Genomic DNA, 24305 nt, shown 5'->3' on the forward strand with positions numbered 1-24305 from the left:
CATTAAAAATTAGAATTCTACATGTGGATGAAATATTTTCTAAAAATTGTCTTTTGACATACCTTTGAAACATTAAGACACTGTTTCCACAGGAAATTTTTTTTTGACTTTGACTGCTCTAAAACTAACCATGTTAACAAGGAGTAAATGACATGATTATTTTTTTCTGAAATAATTTATTGACAAAATACTGTCTAATAAGATGGATATTATTTTTCTTTGATGTATATAAAATTATGTAAGATTGTATATTAGAATGACCAGATTAAATAGAAAGCCTATTCTAAAATTCCTTGATATATTAATCTAGTAAATGCTTAATTAGAAACCTTCATTATTTGTTGGTTGCACTTTCCATTTTATAGTACCCCTCATGGGAAGAAAACATTTTAACCAACTGACTAGAATCATATCCTTACTCTGCTGTAACTTCTAATTTATTTTGGATGCAACAGATAGTTGATTAATGACCTAATAATTTAGCATTTTATCTTTAAACAATACTATTTGTCCCCCAAATTAGGAAGAAGTTCTGGTTTTGGTTTTGTAGATTGATGGTGTAATTTAAGAACTAAAATCTAAGTTAGTATAACTAGTTACTAGGATATATGAAAATAACTAATACACAAATATATAATATAAAAAGTTGGTTCAAGGGAGATTATATACAATGATATAAAAGGTTAAATAATTAAAGAAAATGTCTTTGAAGTAAATGACTTAATATAATTACTATACATGAAGTGAGTATAATCTTATTTTCAATGCATGCAGTAAGGAAGATGGATGTGGATATTCATCCGTGATTGCAAAATGATGCATGAAACGTTTTAATTAAAGCAGAGTGACTCAAGAAGAAAATCATTTTCTTGTTAAACAAAAGAATTGGAACAAACAGATTTTTTTCCTGTTAAATTATGTATAAACATTTCCTTACTAAAATAGTCTGTCATTCAAAATACTAATGTAGTAGTAATGCCAAAAATTTAAGAAAATGTTACTGCTGCACTTAGTGAATTTATGTGCTTTTTGTATTACATATGATGTTAGCTTCATATATGTTTAAAGAGACTTCAAAAGGCTGGAACATTACATACATTATTTTGATATATGAACTGACTGGAATACGATACATTAATATATAATTTGATAACAGTCAAATAAGTGATACCAATATATCACTCTAAATGTACATATCAGGACCTAAGTGTGTGTGTGTGTGTGTGTGTGTGTGTGTATGCATTTTAATGTTAAATCTAAGGAAAAATTTCCACTTAAGTTACATAAAATGTGATGAAGAACATTTGTCAAGTGTTAAGTTTTAGTCTATTCTTTAATAACACAGTGCAGCTCAAACTGTCATTGAATATAAGATCAGTTAAAAATTAAGGGAAATATTTCAAAACAGGTTTCTAATTTGAACTGGGCAAACATTTTGATATAATGTTGAAGGTTTGATATAATATTTTGATAAAATGTTTTAAAGGGTGAGGGGAGCTGTGACAATTCTGTTTTTTGCTTGAAAGTTTATCTTACATTGTCTGATAATTTTTCCTCTCTCTAATGTGTTCTAACCAGCATAAACAGTAGAAAAAAATATATAAAAGAAGGGAAAGTGCTTCTTACTAAATTTAATAATATTGTTGACATAAAAGTAAAAGGCAAGCTTAACTTTTGAAGGCTGACTCATGAAGAATTTTTTCATTAATCAAACACTGACTACATTTAAGCTATAAAATTTTCACATGGAATACTGAAACAATAATGTAACATGTTTCTATCTCTAAATTTAGAGATCTTTCATATTTTAGTTATTCCTTACCAGTTCAGATGTTTATATATCTCCATATATTCATATAGAGTTATAGATGTTATATTCATGTGTAATTAAGTCACAAAACTATGTAAAACTATGTAAAATAAAATTCTGTGTGAGTTACATGACTGATGACTTCTTAAAATAGTAATCTTCAGTTACATATTTTACACCACAAAATGTACAGACACCCAGTTTTTTTTTCTAACAACAAATACTGGTGAATTTATCGATTCTTTATAAAAGCTTTAAGTGATTCTAAATTCAAAGCCATAGAAATAGAATCAGACTCATGTAGATTGTTAGATAGTTTGATAGTATATAGTCAGTGCTCTGTCTGATAATATCAATAGCTACATCTTTGGCATTGAAAATTCAGTATGAGTTTTTGACAAAATTTTGTAGCTTAGAGCATCATTTTCTTTTAACAAGGAAAAACAGGGTTGAGTAAGATATGAAAATTGGGAGAAAACTATTAATGATTTTTTCTTAGTAAGTTTGTCATTGGGACCCTGAATTACCTTTTATTTTATTGTATTATGTGGACTGTATGCATCCATTTAAAAACCAACTGAGTTGTACCACATTTTAGGAAAATTATATAATATAATATATATATTTTATATTTATTTAGAAGCTTTGAAATAGTACAGTAAACACTTTGCAACACGGTGTATAAACTACAGAATGTCTTTGATATTTTGTGGGTCTTCAGAATACAACATTTTTTATAACCCACAGGTGAAAAGAACATAATCACAATTTCTCTTGTAAAGTTGGAATAGTTTGGGGGACACTTGATCACACAAAAATAATATAAAACAGTCAAGTTTAAAACAGTGATATTGCATTTATAATGCACAAATTTCCTTTATCTTTATGACTGGCTTCTCGAGGTGAATATAAACATCTAAAGGGCTCAGTGACATTTGGGGAGAGAAAGATAGATAGTGCTGTAAACAGGCACACACTGATCGGGGAGGCAAAATCAGTTGCCTCTAAAGTTTCTACAGTTCTGCACATTTCAACTCATTTCTCAGGCCTGCTGAGAGCAATTAGGTCCTATAATTGGCCATGATGACTCCGCCCGAAATCTAAATCAGTTACACATGACTAACTGGATGGCCAAGATAATGAAGTTGAAAAGTTGATGCTTTTGTTGGTCGACTTTGTGCAAATCATGCTGCTTCAGGTAAGTCCTGTAGAATTGACTAGCATATCCTTTTCCGTGCTGTGAAAAAGAAAGAAAAATACTCTAAGAAAAATAGGTTGATTTTTGGAGTTTAGAATTACATGTTATTGTAAAAGAAAGAAATACAATTAGAAACTAGTTGTACCCTCACACCAAACACATGTAGTGTCAAACTTTTTCACTGCTAATAGTCATAGCCATTCTGCTGTTTGGTATTCTGAAAATGATAATTTTGATATTCTTATAAATTAGTTTTGCATGGGAAATGGATATTTTATATACCAAAGACTAAATTTGTCAAGATTAACTTCTTAAAGTTATCTAAATAAAACAATCCCTACACTTCACTATGCAAGAGTATAGAAAAAAAAAGTGTGGCCCTTACATTTCTAGAAAATGTCTCTAGCAAAATCTATAAATAACTCGTTTTACATTTTATTTCATAAACTATAAATTATATATATTAAACCAATATTTATTACAGAAAACTGTACCAGAAAGTAGTTATGTAGTTAAATAATTTAAAGATGACTCACATTTTCTAGGTTTATTTAATCTCATTTATAAAATTTTAAAACCAAGTCTTTTTATGGTCCATAAATTTTTTTAAAGTATTCTTATTTATGAGGATCAGTTTTCTCACAAAGGAATTAATAAAGGCAAAGGGGAGAAAAATATTATCAAATTTGTTCCAGTTGTATAAAATATATTAAATTACAAAGCAGAATGCCCAGATTTGATTGTCCAGATTTCATAATTTTAAGTATTTTATTTGTAATGATAAATAATATTTCTTCCCTTATCCATAAACTTTGTAATATTTGACCATAAGCACAATGAGAGCAGTTGTATCATATCAATCAGTATGTGGCACATAACAGACGTATAACAGAAATGTGCTGAAAATAAAGCTAGTTGAATTTAGATAAAATTTTCACATATCTCATTAAAAGTTACAAAGCACATTAAGTAGCAAGACTGAATTATTTTAATCTCATAAATGGTGTTTTTTTTAAACAAAGATAAGAATGATCTTCTCAACCTTATTCTCTGGTATTTCAACTCATTTCAAGTCTATCTAATTATCTATTTATCCTAATTTATTTTTCCTCAAAAGTTCAGTTTCTGATCATGAAACAGTTGTTTACTAGTTCACCACTTAGCAGGCACATCAATTAAAACCATAGAGTCGGCCGGATGTGGTGGCTCTCGCCTGTAATCCCAGCAATTTGGAAGGCCGAGGTGGGTGGGTCACCTGAGGTCAGGAGTTTGAAACCAGTCTGGCCAACATGGTGAATCCCTGTCTCTACTAAAAATACAAAATATTAGCCTGGCATGGTGGTGGGCGCCTATAATCCCAGCTACTGTGGAGGCTGAGGCAAGAGAATTGCTTGAACCCGGGAGGCAGAAGTTGCAGTGAGCCAAGATCATGCCATTGCACTCCAGCCTGTGAGACAAGAGCGAAATTCCATCTCAACAACAACAACAACAACAACAACAAAAACATAGCAGTCAGGCACCATCATCAACAGAAATGAAAATGAAAATAAATATCTACATGTATTATGTAGTATAATAACTATTATTGAAAGTAATCAGAACATATTTTATAATATTATATGATATCAAGAAGTATAAAATGAATTTGATACAATATTGTACCACACAGTAGCCAGGTCATAATATTCCAGAGAATATTCTACAAATAAATGGAATTATTATTTTAATAGAATGAAATCCTATTTTTCTGTGTCCTTGAGTTCAAACTGTTTCATGAGAAACTTACATGTGAAATAATTCAAATAAATGTGTTTACACCAATCAGAATTGAAAATTATTCAATAAATTAGAATAGTGAAATCATAGAAGTTCAAGTTTATAAAATGACTCAGAGCAAATCATTACGGTCACCAAATAATTTGTTGTCCAAACTGGACCCACTGGTGAGTGAAAAGAAACACTATCATTAGTTACAGAAGATTTTGTGCTTTCTGGACAACCCAGGAAAATATTGTCACCTACAAATAATATTACTTCTTTCAAAATAAGTTGGGTTGGGGCCTTTATTTTTAATAGTAAAAATCAGAAAATGCTGATTTAGAGGAAACATTCTTTTCTTAGTTCAAGAACAAAAGAAACTCAGGAGTGACCTATAGTCAACCTATAAACTAATTCATTATGTCAAAAAACTAATATACTGAAAAACTACATCTTAGTATAAATTCAGAAAGTAGTCAACCGAGCATATGTTTAGAGTAATAAAATATCATTTCTAGTTCTTATGGCTTAAAAGCCATTAACAAAAATATTATATGTTCACTTGATTTAGTTAGGATACAAAAAGAAATTGTTTCTTTTTAATAAAAGAAAGTATTAAAATGGTTCACAGTTACAAGAACACAGAAGCTTAACACATGTTATACTCAATATCTTAAATATAAACATAAACTTAAAATACATCTTTTAATTGCTGCTTAGAGTTACATGTTTTTTTTTAAAGTTCACCTATTCTACTTGTCTGAATAATCCACCTATTCTACTTGTCTGAATAATATAATCACCTTTTATTAAATTTGCTTCCTCCCACCTATGCGTTAATTCAGTAATGCAGATTTGGATAGGACAAATATAAGATCTGAACTTAGATCTGATCTAAGTTCTGACGGTCAGAACTAATTAGATTGAAGAAGGAAGATTTCCTCCATGTCAGAAGTTAATCATACACTTGTGAAGAGTTATCCCTCAGTATCTGTGAGGGCCTGGTTCCAGGTTGCCCCCCAAATCGGAGGATGCTCAAGTCCCTTATAAATGGCCTGTAGTGTATGCATATATCCTATGCATGTCCTCCTAAATATGCTAAATTATCTTCAGGTTACTTACAACATGTAATATAATGCCTAACAGCAGGCACATCACTTTGTTCACATAAATTCAAGGTAGTACTCAGTGCATGGCAAATTAGTGTTTTGCTTTTTGAAACTTTGTAGGATTTTTTTTTCCAAATACTTTTTATCCACAGTTGATTGAATCCACAGACAAGGAGTCTAAGGATGCAGAGGAGCCAAAATCTTGCCAACCTAGAAATAGTTTATACTATTACTAAAGTTTTAGTCACATCCGCTTTATTTCAAACCTTTTAAGGGTTGAGTTTAAACATTGAATAACTATTATTCTTGGCTGGGCATGATGGCTCACACCTGTAATTCCAACACTTTGGGAGGACGAGGCGGGTGGATCACTTGAGCCCAGGAGCGTGAGACCAGCCTGACCAACATGTTGAAAACCCGTCTCTACTAGAAATATAGAAGTTAGCAGGGTTTAGTGTCACAGGCCTATAATCCCAGCTACTCTGGAGGCTGAGGAACAAGAATTGCTTGAATCTGTGAAGTGGAGGTTGCAATGAGCTGAGATCCTGCCACTGCACTCCAGCCTAGGAGACAGAGCAAGGCTCTGCCTCAAAAAACAAACAAAACCTATTATTCTTTTAGCATTGCATGGGCTAATGTTGGACAAGCAGCAAGCAAATATCATCTGACCCTCCCCCACACACAAAAAAATTAATTGATGACATTTTAGAGTCAGGACCAGGACAATTATTCCAGTGTTAAGTAACATGGAACATTTGCTGATGCATTTCAGGTTCAACAGAATGAGTCAAATACACAGAGAATCTCTATGCTTTCTAATGTATTCTATGTATGTTTTGGAATTATCAAAGCATACTTGGAGAATTTCTTTTTCTTTTTATTTCACAAAATCATTTTTTTCTTGTGATGCATCAGCATGTAGGGTATTGGTCACTTGATGGGAAAGAAGGTTTTATTTTCAATCAAATGAAATCAGAAGTAATAGGAAAAGGACTATGTTCCTTTTTAATTTTATTCATTCAGTGCATTCATTCTTCATAGTGAATCATAAATGCTAGATTAAGACACTTATCTTAATATCTAAACTACAGGTGAAAACGTATCCTTAATGGAAAAGAGAATCTCAAATATCTACCTTCTCATAACTTAGCATAGATATAATTTTTAATAAAAATTCCATGGTATATATTTTTCCTTATATTGTGGAATCCTATTTTTGCCTTTTATAATTTGCAACTGATATTAAGCTATGAGAAAAAATTAAATACTTAAATTAATATTTTAAGGTATTAAATTGACTAATGACTTAAGACAAATGACGGTCACAATGTATGTTGCAAAAATAATTGTAAAATTGTCAGTACTGATATATTATTTATTGCATGTAATTGCCTGATAAAAATTATCTTACATAATACATTAAAATAAAAATTTTAAATTGAATATTCACATTGTCAAATTTGCAAAAGAGGAAAGAAAATACCCTTTACACTTTATGATTGTATAAACCTCAGACACTAAAGAAATACATTAAGTTTATGAAATAATCTATTTCTGCAATTTAAAGAAAGGACACCCTTCAAATATCTCTGATGCCTGAGACTCTCCACTGCAGTGAAAAATTTCCGGAGGCTGAGATCAGTAACCTATTCCAGAGCTTATTCAAGTGTTCAATAAGCCTCATCATCAGGACACTTCTTTACATATAAATGCATCTAGCATACAGGAACTTGAACACATTCGCCCCGTGGAAGTCAGAAATATCTGCTCTCTGCTCTATGTAAAAGCACATCACACACTTCAGAATAGTTTTAAAGTGAGCCTCCATTAGAAATTTGTACAGATAAACAATCCATTCTTTTAACTTTCCTCTGTCTTATTCTTGAGTCATGTTTAAGGGTTCCCTTTAAAATCTTTTTGAATTTCTTTTTTCAGTTTAATCTTACATCCAGAAATAAGCACAGTAGTGTTAACTATTAAAAGAGGGTAACTGCTTGATTTTTTATTTACCTTCCATTTGAACACTCATATTTGCTTTTATTTTTTAACATATAGTTGTATATTGTTTGGATTTTAAATCATTATCTTTCTCTCCCCAGACATTATGAATAGATTAGATTTTAAATTTAAATATATATGAATCTATATAAATACATATTTACATAGATTTTTATACTATATATTTATATATTATTTACATAGCTTTATATTATATATATTTTTAAAAATCTTGATTACTTCGGTTTATTTATTTATTTATTTTTGAGATAGAGTCTTACTCTGGTATGCAGTGGTGCAATCCTGGCTCACTGCAACCTCAGCTTCCCGGGTTCAGGCGATTCTTCTGTCTCAGACTACTAAATAGCTGGGATTACGGGTGCGCACGACCACGCCAGGCTAATTTTTGTATTTTTAGTAGAGACGGGGTTTCACCATGTTGCCCAGGCTGGTCTCAAACTTCTTATCTCAAATGATCTCCTCACCTGGGTCTCCCAAATTCCTGGAATTACAGGCATGAGCTACTGTGCCTCACCAAACTACGTTCTTAATTTTAATTCATAAGGTTCATACTCTCTTACACTAAATGTGTTTTTTCCTTTCACTAGACAGAATGCTTTAATGCCTTTTTATTCTATTTTGACAGAGATAAGACATTGTAGAACATAGGTGGAAAACAGGAATTTGGAGATGTACTATATGTAAACCTGATTACTCTTTCAGAAAGTAAATCTCATAAAATAAATGACTCAAACAATCCTTTAGACCATTAATGTGAGAAATACATAGTAAAGCCAGGTATTTATTTTTACTTTAGTTTATATGTATATTGAATACTTACAACATAGTTTGCAATGAATAGTTATTAAATTAAAATTTAAATCCAGGGATATTTAAAAATAAGAAAATAGGCAAACACAGTTTTGTGACATAGAAATATACATCAATGGATGAATAAAATATATCATTTCAAATAGAAGAGAGAAGCATGTTGAGCATAATAATTGTGTCATAGACATTCTCGTTCTAGCAACTCTGGCAGCCTTAAATAGTTGGCCATCTCTCCTAAAATTCTAATGTTACCATTGTGGGAGATATTATTTACCACTTCAAGCCATAAGTTAAAAATGGGTCCATCCTAATTTTCTCACCTAGCAGAGTGTGTGCAATGAATAAATTTATTTCATAATCTGTGAGGTACCTTCCAAATCAAGTAGAGTTGACATACTATGAAAGGCCCTAAATTTATTACCAAGACAATTTCAGAAATTAGTATTGATCAGTGTTTATTTTTAAACCAAATTTCATTGCTATGTAAAGGACTTAACAGCTTTAAAAATAGGAGCTTTTATTTGTCCAAAAGTGTACTCCACAAATATAATGGTATACAATTACCCTCACATAGCTTTGTATGACAAAGTGAATCCGCTGAAACATTATCAATATTTTTTTCTAGATAGAAGATCAGCAGGCACTTAGAAATTTCTATATGTGTGTGTATGCATGCATATATGTGTATGCGTAAATCAAAACTACCTTCTCACAAGGCAATAGTATATTTACAACTGTTTCACCAGGAAATATCTACCCAGTGGATTAGTGCAACTATGTCAACTACTCTCATATTATTAAGAGAATAGATGTAGTTATAGTAACTCAGTTTTGTTAGATTTAATAATACCTCTAATTAATTATATGGACGAAGAGTGCTTTTAACTATGAAAAAAACTAGTGATAGTGTATTAACTCCTATAGTCAAAATGCTTTGAATATTATTATTTGAATTGACTTGAGGAAGATATCTAAAAACACAGAATAATTATTTTTAACTTTTTCATTTAGAAACAGGAATTGTCAGTATTCTAAAGATCTATTTTTGAAACTCTAAAAACATTAAACTTTTATATTAAAATATTTGTTTAAAAAAGAAGCCAAGACAATGTACTAGCACAGAATTTTGTAAAATATTCCTGAACTTAGTTCAAGTTTCTCTAAAAATGTGAAAAATTATGTTCTAGAAACGTAATAAATTTTCCCTCAGGAGAAAAATAACAGTATATGACCCTAACCTAGCCGCTTTGGGCACCATATCATTCGAAAAACAGAACACCATCGCCCAATTAGTATCTCAAAGTAAAGTTTGGAGACTGAGTTATTTTTCACATGTGCTGACCCTATACTGGTGTATATTGAGGAAATGTAAATATAACATATCTTTCTCTGCATGTTTATAATATCACTGACAATTTTTCTGGAATCCTTCATCACAGTCCAATAAAATATGGAAATTGGGATTTGTTCTAGAAATATTTGAAAATAGCATTGTTTACATTAGCAATGAAGTATCCTTAAAATTTATTTTGAAGACAATTCCCTCAGTTATATCTTACTTTAATAACAACAAAGGACACTTTCATTTAAGTTACTGTATCAGTATTGTGTGTATCTGAAGTTCCAACAAAATATCCATACTTAAAAAAATACACAGTTCTTTTTTTTTTTGAGAAACGCAGAGCTGATAATATTTAGTGATATTTAGGCACTTACTTTTCAAGTGTTTTCCTTCCAAACAACATTATAAGAAGACTAAATTAGCACCTTTCCTGTGAGGTTGAAATTAGCACTGATTTTCAAAACAGAAAGCATGAAAATGCTGAATGGGATTGGTCATTCTTGTAATTACAGGAATGCTGTGCTTGTATAAGCCTATTTGCACCTATTGTATCACAATATTTACTCCAACTACTTGTGATGTGCACCATTTCATCTTTTATACGAAAACCAAGTATAAATTCCAACAGTGTAAGATGAGAAAAAAAATACAAGTAAATAATAAGACCTTCATTAAAAAATATATAGCTGTGTAGCTAATGTATTACCCATCAATAACCTACTTAAAAAAGGGTAAAGTTTCAAATTAATTTACCCACAACCAAACAGATTTAAGACACGTAAACAATTGGAAGCTCTGGGTTGGTAAATATTTCTAAAGCCTATTCAAAGATACATTCAAAGAAGACACAACACATACAACTTAGAAACAGTGTGTAAATGTATGGCTATTTGCATATTTGATGATCAGATTTCCCCTAACATAATTTGGTTACTTCTATGTCAAGGCAAATAGAAGGTTAAAAGCAGGAAGAGAAGACTAAGAAGGGAGTTAAAAAGGTTCACACACTGAAAACTGGCTACAGAGAAGAGATGCAGAAAAAACAACACTGCACTAAAGCACTAAGACTATACGTTCTGATAACCCCTTGAGTTGGGTTGCCAGAAAAAATACAGAGGGCCCAATAACATTTGAATTTCAGATAAACAATGAATGAATCATTTTTAGTAGGTGTATGTCCCATAGAATATTTGGGTGCCAAGTATATTTTATTTGTTAAGTCTGGCAATGCTGTCCTCAGGGCATCTACTTCATGATAGCACAGATGACATTACTTAACACTAACGCCAAAAAAAAAAAAAAAAAAAAAATGTTGCATTGTGTTTTTAAATTATAATATAGGACTAGTTGGTATAATAAGTTCTCTATATATTTGTGTCAAAATAATTTAAAATTAAGGCATGTGAGTTCAGAAAGAGATTAAAAAAACCTAATTAAGTTATCTAGAATATAAATTTTTAATGATTAATTGTCTAATTATCATATAGTGTATAATCTTAACTGTTATTTAAATTATTTCTTTGTATTATGATTAAATTTTATCCCCATTTTTTGAGTGAAAGTTTTGTTTTGGTGAGATGGATAGAGCATATTAAATAAATATTATTTCTTCTTGGCATAATAGGTATAATTTTTAATTGCCTATCCTAGAATGAAAGCCTGGGTACATACTTTAGTTTTAGTTATACTTTAGAAACTCATTAAACCACCTCCTTTTCTTCCTTTCAATTTAACCTGTCATCAGATAATTAGAGATTTGAAAAACTGATAAGCAATGAATTAAACTTGGCTTTAAAAAAAACACAAAAATGCTTAATTATTGAAACAAGATAATATCATGCTTATTAAAGGTTAAAATTCATTTAATTACATTCTAGTTAGATGCCAAGATTTAGGTCCTTAAATCATTATGTTACTTTTGGAAACTTTAAACTTGGTGTTCAATTAGAGATCATGTAAATTATTATAAACATTTAATTACATAGCAAAGTAAAAATGTTGCATTATATATTTACTATCTATGCAAAGTATTACAATAAATTTAAATAAAAGTTCAAATTTTAATTAATCAATCTTTGTTGGGGCCAGTAAAGAAGTCTAGTCAAACAGTTTTGAAAATGTATACTTATATATATGCATTATTATTAAACTATCAGAAGTGTACAAAACTACCTATATATCTCATAATAATGTTCTCATAAAGAAAGTACAATTCTTCAACATGATATTTAAAAAACAGCATCTGATGTACCCATTCATTACTACAATGACATAAAACAGATATAACTTATGCAATAATGACGATAAGTAAGAATGTCATATACATACAAACTGTTACATAAAAACTTCAGAAACCTGAAGGGAAAGTCAGATGAATCGCCTCCAGCCATAGGTATCCAGTACTATCAACAACCTCCTGTTCATAAATATTATACATATCCACAATGGCTCACCCATTATGTTTATATTTAAGATAACTTTATATTTACTTACTGTTTATGTATATGTTTGCAAATGGTACATGGCAGACAATTGAAAAGGAAATAGCTTAGTGAAATTAGCCGGGAGTGATGGTGAAACATGAACTTAAAGGACTTGTGAAAGAGAAAGTGATATGTCAGAAGAAAGAATAAAAGAACTAGTATAGATAAGGCCAGAATAAAAACAGAAAATTAAGAAAATCTGAAAGAAGATAAAATAAGTGGAGATTATTTAGGACTGGAAATGGTTAAGATTTTTTGCTGCTTTAGTTTGCTTTTTTAAATGTTATTCAGAGACTACTGTAATTTTATTATTTATCTAAGTCAGGGTAGAGTTCTAGACCAAGTACCTTGAAGAAAAAAGAATTGCACCTCATTTCCTTTCAGAATATTTCATTTATTGATTCATTGCTGTAATCTATAAGCATTTTTGGGTGTCTACTTTATCCCAGACACAGTTACGGAACATGGAACTTTTACATGGAGCACATGATTCAGCTCTAAAAGAACTTACAGTCCAATGGACCAACAATTGTTTCACAAACTATTCTAAAGATAGGAATTACGTATAAGAGTCTATAAGAAGTAACAGTTACAGTGTCTGTATCTCAGTGTCTGAGAAGTCTTCTCATTAAAAGTAAAATAAATTGAATCTTGATTGATGAGTAAGAGACGGTCATGCAGATGAATGGACAGAAAAGCGGGTTTTCAGATAAGAGAGGATGCCAGAAGAACAGAATGTCTAAACACACAAGGGCTTGAGAAAAAGTATCCATGAAGAAACTGACTAATCATTAAATGACGTGAAACAGAAATGTAGGCAGAGCTTAAGTATAAAAGTCTTTAAAAACTAGAATAAGTATGGACGTTACTGTGGCTCCAACAGAGAGCCTCAAAGATGTGTTAAGAGAACATGAGTCAAATGTTTTGGAGAAATAGTCTAATTAATTAATATTAGTAGCTAGATAGTAAAGGAGAGGAGTCCTCATTGCTTTTGGTAAGCTAGTCAGAAAGGACTGGATTTGAGGAACACAAAGTAAATGCCTGCTTTCTCACAGAGCACAGTGGGAGAACTCAGGGTTAATACATTCCATATCTGGAAGTAGTTTGCATTCCATTACTCTAAATCTTCAAAATGTAACAAGACACTGCACTCACAAAGACTGCCTGAATACTTTGTGGACAACTCAATTCTAAGGATGACTGTGAAAGGAAAAAGTGATGAAATGAGATGCTCAAAGAAGGGATTCCATGCCACTGTCTCAAGGCTCGGGTATTTCCCACAGCAATAAAACCTAGGAACCTATAGAAGAGTACAGGAATTTTTTTCCATAACATTTAATGAAGAAAAAATAAGGCACATAATGATCACAGACTAATACTGAATTCACTTTATAAGTGTGAGACTGAAACTTTTTAAAATAAATAATTGCTTCTAGGTTTCTTCTTTCATAGAGAGACATTCATGTCTCTCTATGATGTCTCTTACCCTAGGAAGTAAACCTTACCCTAGGAAGATCTGGTCTGCAACTCACAGAATTAGTAAAGACACATGGATAATTTGAATGACAGCATTTCAAATAACATACTTTAAGTGATTAAAAGTAACATACATTTGATTAAATCTCTCCCATGCAAAAATAACCCCTGCTACATTTCAATTTAACAATATTTTAAGTTACCATCTTTCCTCATACCTATTTTTTGCTTCTAAAATTTTTAGTTAAAAAAAAAAAAAGGCCGGGCAGGGTGGCTCATACCTGTAATCCCAGCACTTTGGGAGGCCAAGGCAGGCTGATCACTTGAGGTCGGGGGTTTGAGACCAGCCTGACCAACATGGAGAAACCTCATCTGTATTAAAAATACAAAATTAGCCAGTTATGGTTGCACATGCCTGTAATCCCAGCTACTTGGGAGGCTGAGGCAGGAGAATCACTTGAACCCGGGAGGCAGAGGTTGCAGTGACCCAAGAGCATGCCATTGTACTCTAGCCTGGGCAACAAGAACGGAAAAAAAAAAAAAAAAAAAAGAAAAAGAAAGGACACTGGCTTTTTGTGCCATCTCAATGACTGTTAGCTACTATTACTATTGGTATTATTACTCAAAACGTGTCTTGGTCATCCAAAGCAACTTTTAAACGTTAACCTTCACTATATCTCTGGATATATCTGATAGATTGGATAAATTAGAAGATTTACTTCTCCATATTTATTATTTGCTCTCTAATTCGGCATTTTGGTGCATGCACTTTCCTGCTGCTAGAATGCCCTTGGTCTCTATCCATTAAAAATCACACAGATAGTGCTTGAATAGTGGCCCCAAAGTGAGTTCTACACATTCTTCCTTGATTACACTGTAAGAAGTCTTTCCCAAAGATAACCAAAGATATTTTATTCTAATAAATTAAATATCATGTCAATGAGATGATAAACTTAACATAGACTCGTTGAAAACTAGTGCATTTTGATAAGAGGAAAATGCTTAATTGCAGGTGACTATAGTAATTATATTCACAAGCATATTAGATTAAAAACAATTACATTTATTTAATATTTAATTTCTTCCACAGCTAGAAACAGCAATATTAAATGCAAAAGCTTTATCACTGTATAAAAAATGAGAAATTTTTTCTTTTCATATGAGAAATAAACATAAGTGAGAATGATTCTGAAATGAAATTGGGCACTAAAACTTAGTTGTTAGATCTCTTGTTATTTGGGCAAAATAGTGATATATATGCAAAACTGATGTAGAAGTTAGAAGACAGAAACACATAGAATAAAAAAAACATGAGAATTACATAGAGAGCCCAATGAATAAACTACAAGCCGAAACTAAAGTTTGGGTGGTTTCTTAGGTGTTTTTTCAAAGGAGTTTATGACACTATTTGTTAGTTCTGTATCACATTGAAAGACAAAGATACAAAAATATAAATAGAAAGCTGATTGAGAGAATCAGGTTTACCAGATAATAACATTTTGGTGAAGAACAAAGGAGGCAAAAGTATCTCTAGGCTTTTATGTGTTCAAATACTGATCTGTGATAGATAGATATATATATATATTTGGTATATGTTACAGAAAGACATGGTTTTCCATACTAACAGATGACTTTCACTTACTTTGAGCATTTTAGGGCATCTATGTCTTTTACACAGGGCTATCAGGACACAATAGGATAACAATATCTTGTATAAGGCTAGAATTTGCACCAATGTGCCAATGCAATTCTCTAAACATAGATGAGTCAAATTCTATACGGACATTGATTTTCATCATTTTAATTTCTTTTTGCCTGAGCAAATAGAAATCCTTTTTCTACAATTATCAAATATAATATGCTACTTCCTATACTGAAACAAAAATCTGTTGCTTGTATTCTTCAGATGATTTTCACTGTTGTACATAACCAAGTATCTTTACTCATTGTAAGTATACAAGTTAAGTAAAATAATGAGAATATGAAATTTTAAAAGTTATAATCATGCTTTGTGATTAACACATGAAACAAATAAAGCTTAACCTTTGCTGAGCATTATTTATTTGGTTCTATAATATCTGTTCCATTGGTTTCTTGGATGGAACAGGAAAATAGGGAGACTGTACTTTTAAAATATGTATTATGTGAAAGAATATATATACTGCAGATGTAAAATAGTGATATATTGTGAAAAGGATATTTGGAGTCTGATTTTCCTCTGGGAGTAAAAGAGGGCATAATTAGTTCTATTTAAGCCGAGAATTGTAATTTTGTCCATACTCAGACTGATGTCATTGTTCCAGTTTTAACTGAATATATGGTTGCCTTGAACACTTAATGAGTGCTTCTTTTGGGCAGGCACTCACTGCTTTAAACATGTTAAATAATTTAATTTCCACAATGAGCTTTGGAGGAACTATGTCACAGATGCAGAAAAGGAATTATAGGAAGGTTAAAGAAATTAGAGAGGTCCCACACACAGTAGCTGGCTGGGTCAGTAGTTGAAACCTGGTTGACTGATCCCATAACTGGTGCTCTTCACCACATTACTTCTCTGATGTGAGAACATGTACAAAGGTCACTCATAATTCCACAGTATGCTATAAGTTCAAAGGAATTAAAAGCATACTTGGAGAGCAAAATAAAAAATGATATCTTCTAAAATTAAAAGTTCCAACCTCTAAAAATGGTAACATTTGTGATGCTTATGGAAAAACTGTTCTGAAATCAGTAAGAACAGGGTATGTCTCAAGCATGTATTTAATTAGTATACCACATCCAACCAGGTGAGCAGGTTGTACTTCAGGCACATTTTAAAGCTGAAAACTTTTCAGGAGTAATCCAATATGCCCAAGGTTGGTTTATTCATTGCTAAAAATCTCAAAGGAAGACTGTTGATTTGCATGAGGTTTAGGGAAGCGAAGGAGGATACAATAATTCAAAATACTTTTGCATTTTTTCATGTTTTGCATTTTTCAATGTTTCTAGGATGACCCAGAGCATATCACACTGAGAAAACCTGATTGGAATATTTTTATTTGTGCAGTAGGTATAGATCACTTAACATCAAGCGAGGATGCATTGGGCTATTTGTGGTCAATAGCAATTAAGTTGATCTAACTCCCTTTACATCATCAGTCAGAGTTCTGATAGTATTTATTTTTATTTTTCCTGTGGAGATCTCTTAAGAGTATTTCAGTATATTTGACTATTATATTGGTATTTTAAATTAAGATATTAATCTTATTTCCATATATCAGCCTGTGATGAGTTCATGAAACATAAGCATTTTCCTATATTCCAGGCCACGAGAATATTTATATAATCTAGTTCCAGGCCAAACAAAACTGAAGACCACTGTGCTTGGAATACAGTTGTGCCCAACAATGAGTTTTCTTGAATGTGGGTCACACTGTTCTTGTCAGTAGCTTGGGAAGACTTGCTTAAAGCAGCTGGCTAAACAGTGTTTATTTACAGTTTTAAATTGTTATGGTGCTTCTTTACAATAAATAATACCACTAAAAATAATAGGGCCAATTGACGTCCTTTTGAAATTAGAGAGGAAAGTAAGTTAAAGGAGAAGAAACTTAAAACATTAGAAAAAAGAACACAGACTTAAAATTAACTTCAAAACAATACAATGTGCCTTTGTAACTACTTTAGATGTTTCCTTGAAAAAAAAAAAAAAGGTAATCTTCCTCTATATTGGATATATAAGCACACTTTTTATAAGCATTATGAAAACAATTTCTATAAAAATTACTACAGAGTGATTTACATTATCAAGGAATATGTTACTAGATATCAAGCTCAATTTTAACTGTGAGAGGCAAATATTAAATTATTCAATGTTAAGTATTTGCTAAAAATAATTCTAATATAAGCCTGAATGTTTAATTTTTATAATAATTTCAATAGGCATTAATATTATGTTGTCATAACTTGAGAAATATCTTCACACCACTCCATAAAATAACTTAAAATTACAGATTTCCTCAATCATTAGCTTAATTCAAGCTCTAAGAAGTTAGAATTCACTCCAATCCATCAAAAAAGGCATTTCTGCATTGTCTAATATCAGACATTTTGCCTATATAAAATTAAGTATATTTATATAATAATATAAAATATTTATAAAATGATTCTAAAATTATTTACTATAGCCTATTTCACATGACTTACTGTGATCCTTGACAGAAGAGAACTGTCACCTTGTAACAATTTATAAAAGTGATATCTGTATTTTGTCTTATTTCATTTACTCATGCCTATAAAAGGGACATTCAGTAGATAGTTACTTCTGTTATTACGAAATTTAGTATTATCATTTAGCCAACATAAGTTTTCCATTTGATTATTTTCTCTTTCCTTTTATTTTTCTGAAGTGTATGACTAATTCATGCTTCCACATTACCAAGTTAGGCTATATTATAATTTGATCTCCAAACATCAACTCCAGATAGAATAATTGTATATGGCATATAAGACCTGCTTGCTATATCTTCCAAAGTGATGAAGAAAGCATGTATTCCTTCTAGGTTTAAGGGTAGCAGGCAATTATGATTTTGAATGATTAATAAGGGGTGTTTCATTTTTATTTAATTGTCAGCCGTTCTATACTAACTGCCACCATGGATTGCCTAAAACTTCAATAGAGGATGATGTGACACCAAAAGTGAAAATTCTCATTATAAGAGAAATAAGCCAATGTAGTAAAGAGAAGACTCCATATTAAAAAAGGTTAAGATATTTTTCATCTAGAGTCAACTGACTTTGTTGTACAATAATAGCTTAATGTGTAAACTATTATTACATACAATATGAAGTTTTAAACCTGCGAGTTACGATGCATACTTTTTAATATACACAATCTATGGTATTTATTACATATGTACATATTTGACATTTTCATACTCAACATTTATACTCTATGCATCTCCCTAAATTTCTTTCTAAAACTACAATATCTTAATTTTTGTTCCTGGACATTTCATTCTCCATTGCAATTCAACAAGTGAGCTGAGACAAAAAAAAAAAGACTTTAGGAAACTAAATTTTTTCCTCTAAAAAATTCCAAAGAAAGAAAAACACAGTAATTCCCAGAGAAACAGGAAGGGAGGGAAATGAAACCAATGCTTTTTCAATTGTCTCTTCTTCATCTTCAAGTAAATTGAACCTTTCCCCCCTTTGCCAGATGCAGATGAGGAAAGGCATTTTGTGGGAAAATACAATGCAGGGCTAGAACGTGATATTTCACCAAATCAGATGGCATATGCATATGTATCTAGTTTACAAAGCTTTCTAGGTAAAATATTTCCATATTCCTCAGGAGCAAGAACCAATGTCAAGGTTAGGATATTTCCTGTAATGTGTAATTTAAATCTCACAGAAGCTATATACATCCATTTCCCCTTTTCTGCTCTCCATAAAGACAGATTAACTGATTACCATCTTATCTGTGTAGCATTTGTTTAAATACTTAACATTTATTATGTCACCTCTTTACTTTTCCTCTCAATTCACAATTCCTTGAGCCATTTAAACTCTCTTCAGATACGCCATTTACCAAAATGTTAATCTCTTTACTCTATTTAAAATTTCCTTTAAGCATCCTAGTCCACAATTTGTCACAATCTTCTAATCTGTGTTCAAAGAAAAATGAAATACAAACATCTCAATTTTTCTACTCTTTTGCTATTAGATAGTATTCAAGTTAATATATTTAAATATTTGTTGCTATAAAGCCATTAAGTTAACAAAGGATTATGTTTCAGTCAATAAGATATGAAGACAAGTATAAAGCATTTCTGATAGACTAGCCATAAAGAGAACTCAAAAGATAGAGAAATTATCCAAGGAGAACACTATGTCTTCCAAAATGATGAAGAAAGCATGTATCACTTCCAGGTTTAAGGGTAGGAGGCAATGTGACTTTGGATAATTAATACTAACTAAATTGTTTTCTTTGCTCACACACTGGTATATATTAGGCTCTGCAGATGTTTTTTTCCCTATATTATCAAGGAAATCACGGCTATTAAATTTGAGTGGAACTCAAACATACTCCATTATTTCTCCAATTATATAAAGTTTAAACCCCAGAAAAACTAATTTTTAGTTAGAGACTAGGATAGTAGTAATGCTTTGGGTGGTAGTAACTCTAAGTGGGCAAAAGAATGGATTTCTTGACATACTATAGTAGTAATGTTTTGGCTACTGGACATATTATGTGACAATGTTTTGGTAACTATATAGGTGAACTCATTTTGTAAAAATTTCTTGAGTTATACATTTATGATTTTTGTACTTTTCTATATGCATATTATACCTTGATTAAAAATTTTTAAAATAAAAAAAAACTGCTACCTGTAAAGTTGATTTCAGTCATGAATCAAATCAATTGGAAATATAAGTAATATTAATACATGTGAGAAAATTATGGAAATTTAAATAATAAGTAGATAACCAATGATAGTAAAAAAACTTATTTTTAAGAAGAAATATTGCTCTTGTGATTATGTTAAAAACTTTATCTTTTACAAGCAAAGTGTAAACATTAATGGATTAAATGGTAGAATCCTTCTGGATTTGCTTTGAAGCATCTGAATGAAGGAGCAGTTTTATCAGTGTTTGGATGAAACAAGTTTGGTCAAGAGTTGATTCTTTAAGCTGAGTGATGGAAAACATGCAAGATTTAGTACACTATTCTCTCTACCATTGTATGCTTGAAATTATTCATCATTTTAAAAATATTTAAAAATACTGCTTATGAGAACTCTTTAGATTCTGTATAATATTGTCCTCTGTTACCACTGTTTTTTTAAAAAAGATTGAGGTAAGTAAAGAATCAGGATAAAGCTATTTCATGACCTCTAATGTAATCATCTGCTGTGCATTTCTAAAGAAAATAGACCTAAAATCTGTACTACCAGTGACTAACAGGACAGTTAATTCTGGAATCATAACTAGGCTTATTAATGGTGAAAATAATACACAAGAATTTTATCCTAATTTTTCAGGTCAGCCTCAAGTTTCCTATACGTTTTCTAAGCATACAATGTCTGGCAACTGCCGAGCTGTAACATTAACTCTCATATCTATAGACTTATTCCTACCATTCGGATTAAATCTACCTGTGAAACATTTACGCTTACATATACCATCAGGTGTATATCATCATGACAAATTTATTATATCTATTTTGTCTACTGTTGCCATTGTTGACTCAGAACTTTCTACTATGTTTTACACTTTAAGAAACAAACCCATATCTTTTATTAGAAGAGAAGAGCTCCTCTATCTTGACTATTTCTGTATTCAAGGTGATTCAGAATTTAATCCAGAAAATATATATTTAATGTTGATTTCAGTTAAGTGTTACTTCTATGTTTATGTCTTGTTAAAAGAAACTTAGTTGAAAAATTTGATGAAGACATTTTAAAATATCTTTTTATGGAATAAAGTGGTAATTTTCAGCCCAAATATAGTGACTGACATATAGATGAGCCTTAAAATACTTGGTGATAAACTAAAGCTAATTTTCTAGTTTCTGTAAAATATATGATGAATATCAAAGACAGGTAATATTGGAATCTAGTGTAAGATTCAGGCCAATCTTAAGGTGAGGAAAACCTCCTACTGACTACAACATTTTAACTAGCAGTTAAAAATACTGCCTTTCTCATAATACATAAACACTAGTACCAGAAACCTGTTTCATCTACAGTGTCATAGTTTGTTTTGCCATACTTTAGCACTGTAAACTTAACAATCAGTGCCTTAAAAAAAAAAATAGACTACCCGGGCGTGGTGGTTCGTGCCTGTAATCCCAGCACTTTGGGAGGCCCAGGCCAGGAGATAGAGACCATCTGGGCTAACAGGATTACACCCCGTCTCTACTAAAAATACAAAAAATTAGCCGAGTGTGATGGTGTGTGCCTGTAGTTCCCAGCTACTCGGGGGGCTGATGCAGGAAGATCAGGAAGATCCCTTGAACCTGGGAGGTGGAGGTTGCAGTGAGCCGAGATCGCACCCCTGCACTCCAGCCTGGGTGACAGAGCGAGACTTAACCTAAAAAAAAAAAGATGACAGTATGGTGCAAAAAAAAAAGGATATACTAAAATGCTAAAATGGATTGAATCTTGTATCTGTTTCTCAACAAGCACCATACTGTCATGTTAAACAACTTCTGATAATAAAGTAGCCATTAGTTAAATACATTGACTCCTATCTCCTATGTTGCACATAATCAAAGTTTGTTCCCTAGATAGAATTAAAAATTAAACTGATTAAAAATGTAATGACTCTATATGGGATTTAAATGTATGTGAGTGTATCCATATGACTGAATCATGAAACCAGAACATATAAAATGTATTTATAATCCCTTGTTGAATGACTTGAAGTTATCTTTGATAATTCAAACTAACACTGTATTGTATATATATACAGACACTTTATCAAAGTTAATTTCAAATATTGTCTCTTCAATCCATACAGTCAAAAGAATTGTATCTCTAAGAGAAAGGGTATGGGTAAGTGTCTTGCTATTACCATACATAATGTATATACATTATGCCATATAAGGTACAAACTATAGAATCATAAATAAAATCTGATTTTGATCTGCAAAATTCCTAGCTTATAATTTATTTTTAATCTATGTTTTTGGTATGTAATTACGTTTTGGGAGACAAGGTTTTTGAATTTCCTACACTCTCCTCACCTAAATTGAAGTAGGTCAAGGTAATTTACAGTGACTAGGAAGTGTTATTGAAACTCAATACAAACCTAAAATATTTTGTTATACTCCAGGAAACATTAAAATGACTCACATTATGCTGAGTTTAATCTTAATTCAGTAATGTTATTTAATCTTGAATAGTGAATCTCAGAGTTCGAAATAGTTTCTAATCTATATTATCTAAATGACACTATCTAATTTCTATTAAAAGGATTGAAGATGACGAAGACTCACCCAAAAAATGTCTGGCACATTGAGTATTGAATAATGTTTAATGATATTTATAGGCAATTGAATTTGTAGATTCCAGACTTATTTACAATATCTTTATAACTTAACATATTTAAATTTTGACTCATAAACCTTCAGTATGATGAGGCAGGAAAAAATTCCTAAGTAGGTATTTCTTTTCATTGAATAATTCTATTTATAGTTTAATTGATAGTCTTACTTTGTTAAGCTCATATGATAGACAAATGCTTACACATTTTACATCAATGTACAAAATAAGAAAGAGGATGAAAATGATCTGTAATATAAAATGAGGTATATAAATAATATGAATATGCTAAATGTAAATTATAAGAAGTCCTAAATATGCATGAGATAAACTGCTTTGAAAAGCAATTGAAGAGTCATACTAAAGAGCTATAAAATATTGAATAAAAGTATAATTAACTTTTATCGATTATGTTTTCTCTATATGCCCTTAAATGATAATATTTTACTTAACCATTTATTTGTGAACTCAAAAACATAATTTTAAAATGCAAATAAATAAATCCTACATGGGAATTAAATTAAAAATAAAGTGACTAAACTAGAGGAAAATATAAACCTCTCAGCTTTATAAAAAGATGAAACATGAGAGCTAACATATTAAGTTACTAGTAAATAAAAGAAAGATGGTATTGCAGATAGGGAAGAATGGGTAGTAATTAAAATTCTAAGAGTGTTAAGAAATATGAAACAATGTAACTCTGCCTTAGGATATGAAATAAGTTCTTAGAACAAATCAAAAGAAGTATAAAATCTCAGAGTCCTGAAACACTCCATGATATTTTACACAAACACACTAGTTGGGTGCATTTCAATAGCTTGAATTAGTTTAAATTCTACTTCCCCATGTAAAAATCTGTAGGTGTAGCTAAAAAAGAATATAACTAATTTAAAACATTTTTTAAAAATTGGAAGAAAAGAATAAAGTTTGCTTGGAGGTATCAACAACTGCATGTGTGCATAAATGAATGAATAAATAATGACAACATTAATGAAATTTTGCATAGTTTAAAAATGCCCATTAATTCATTTTTCATCACATAATTATTTAGCATTTATAATATGCATAGCTGGATAATGAGTCAAAATATGCCAAGAGAGTACTTGTATTGGGAAGAAAAATTGTAGTAGAGCTGGAGCAGATTTTAGCAAAGTTAATAAATGGTGAGAAAGCAGCTGCAAAACATAGTACTTATTATTGTGTAAGTTTTGAATACTTAGAATATAAAGTTTGGGGTGAACCACAGGTCAAATTATCAAAATAAAGTCAATTCAATT

General features: G+C 30.9%; 1 protein-coding gene across 2 annotated transcripts in view; it reads right to left on the reverse strand.

Annotated features, from left to right (window-relative positions):
• Positions 1-1616: 1616 nt before the first annotated feature.
• PCDH10 (protocadherin 10) overlaps positions 1617-24305 on the reverse strand; it is a 41909-nt gene continuing 19220 nt past the window's right edge. The window contains exon 5 of one of the 2 annotated variants that reach the window (XM_023217604.3): positions 1617-3047. In XM_023217604.3, the coding sequence (XP_023073372.1) occupies positions 3028-3047 (20 nt within the window). In that variant the 3' untranslated portion in view covers positions 1617-3027. Of the gene's footprint in view, positions 3048-23242; positions 23278-24305 lie in introns of those variants that run through there. The other variant, XM_023217603.2, reaches the window with a different exon arrangement.

This window comes from Piliocolobus tephrosceles, chromosome 3 (assembly GCF_002776525.5).
Source record: "Piliocolobus tephrosceles isolate RC106 chromosome 3, ASM277652v3, whole genome shotgun sequence".
Taxonomy (NCBI): domain Eukaryota; kingdom Metazoa; phylum Chordata; class Mammalia; order Primates; family Cercopithecidae; genus Piliocolobus; species Piliocolobus tephrosceles.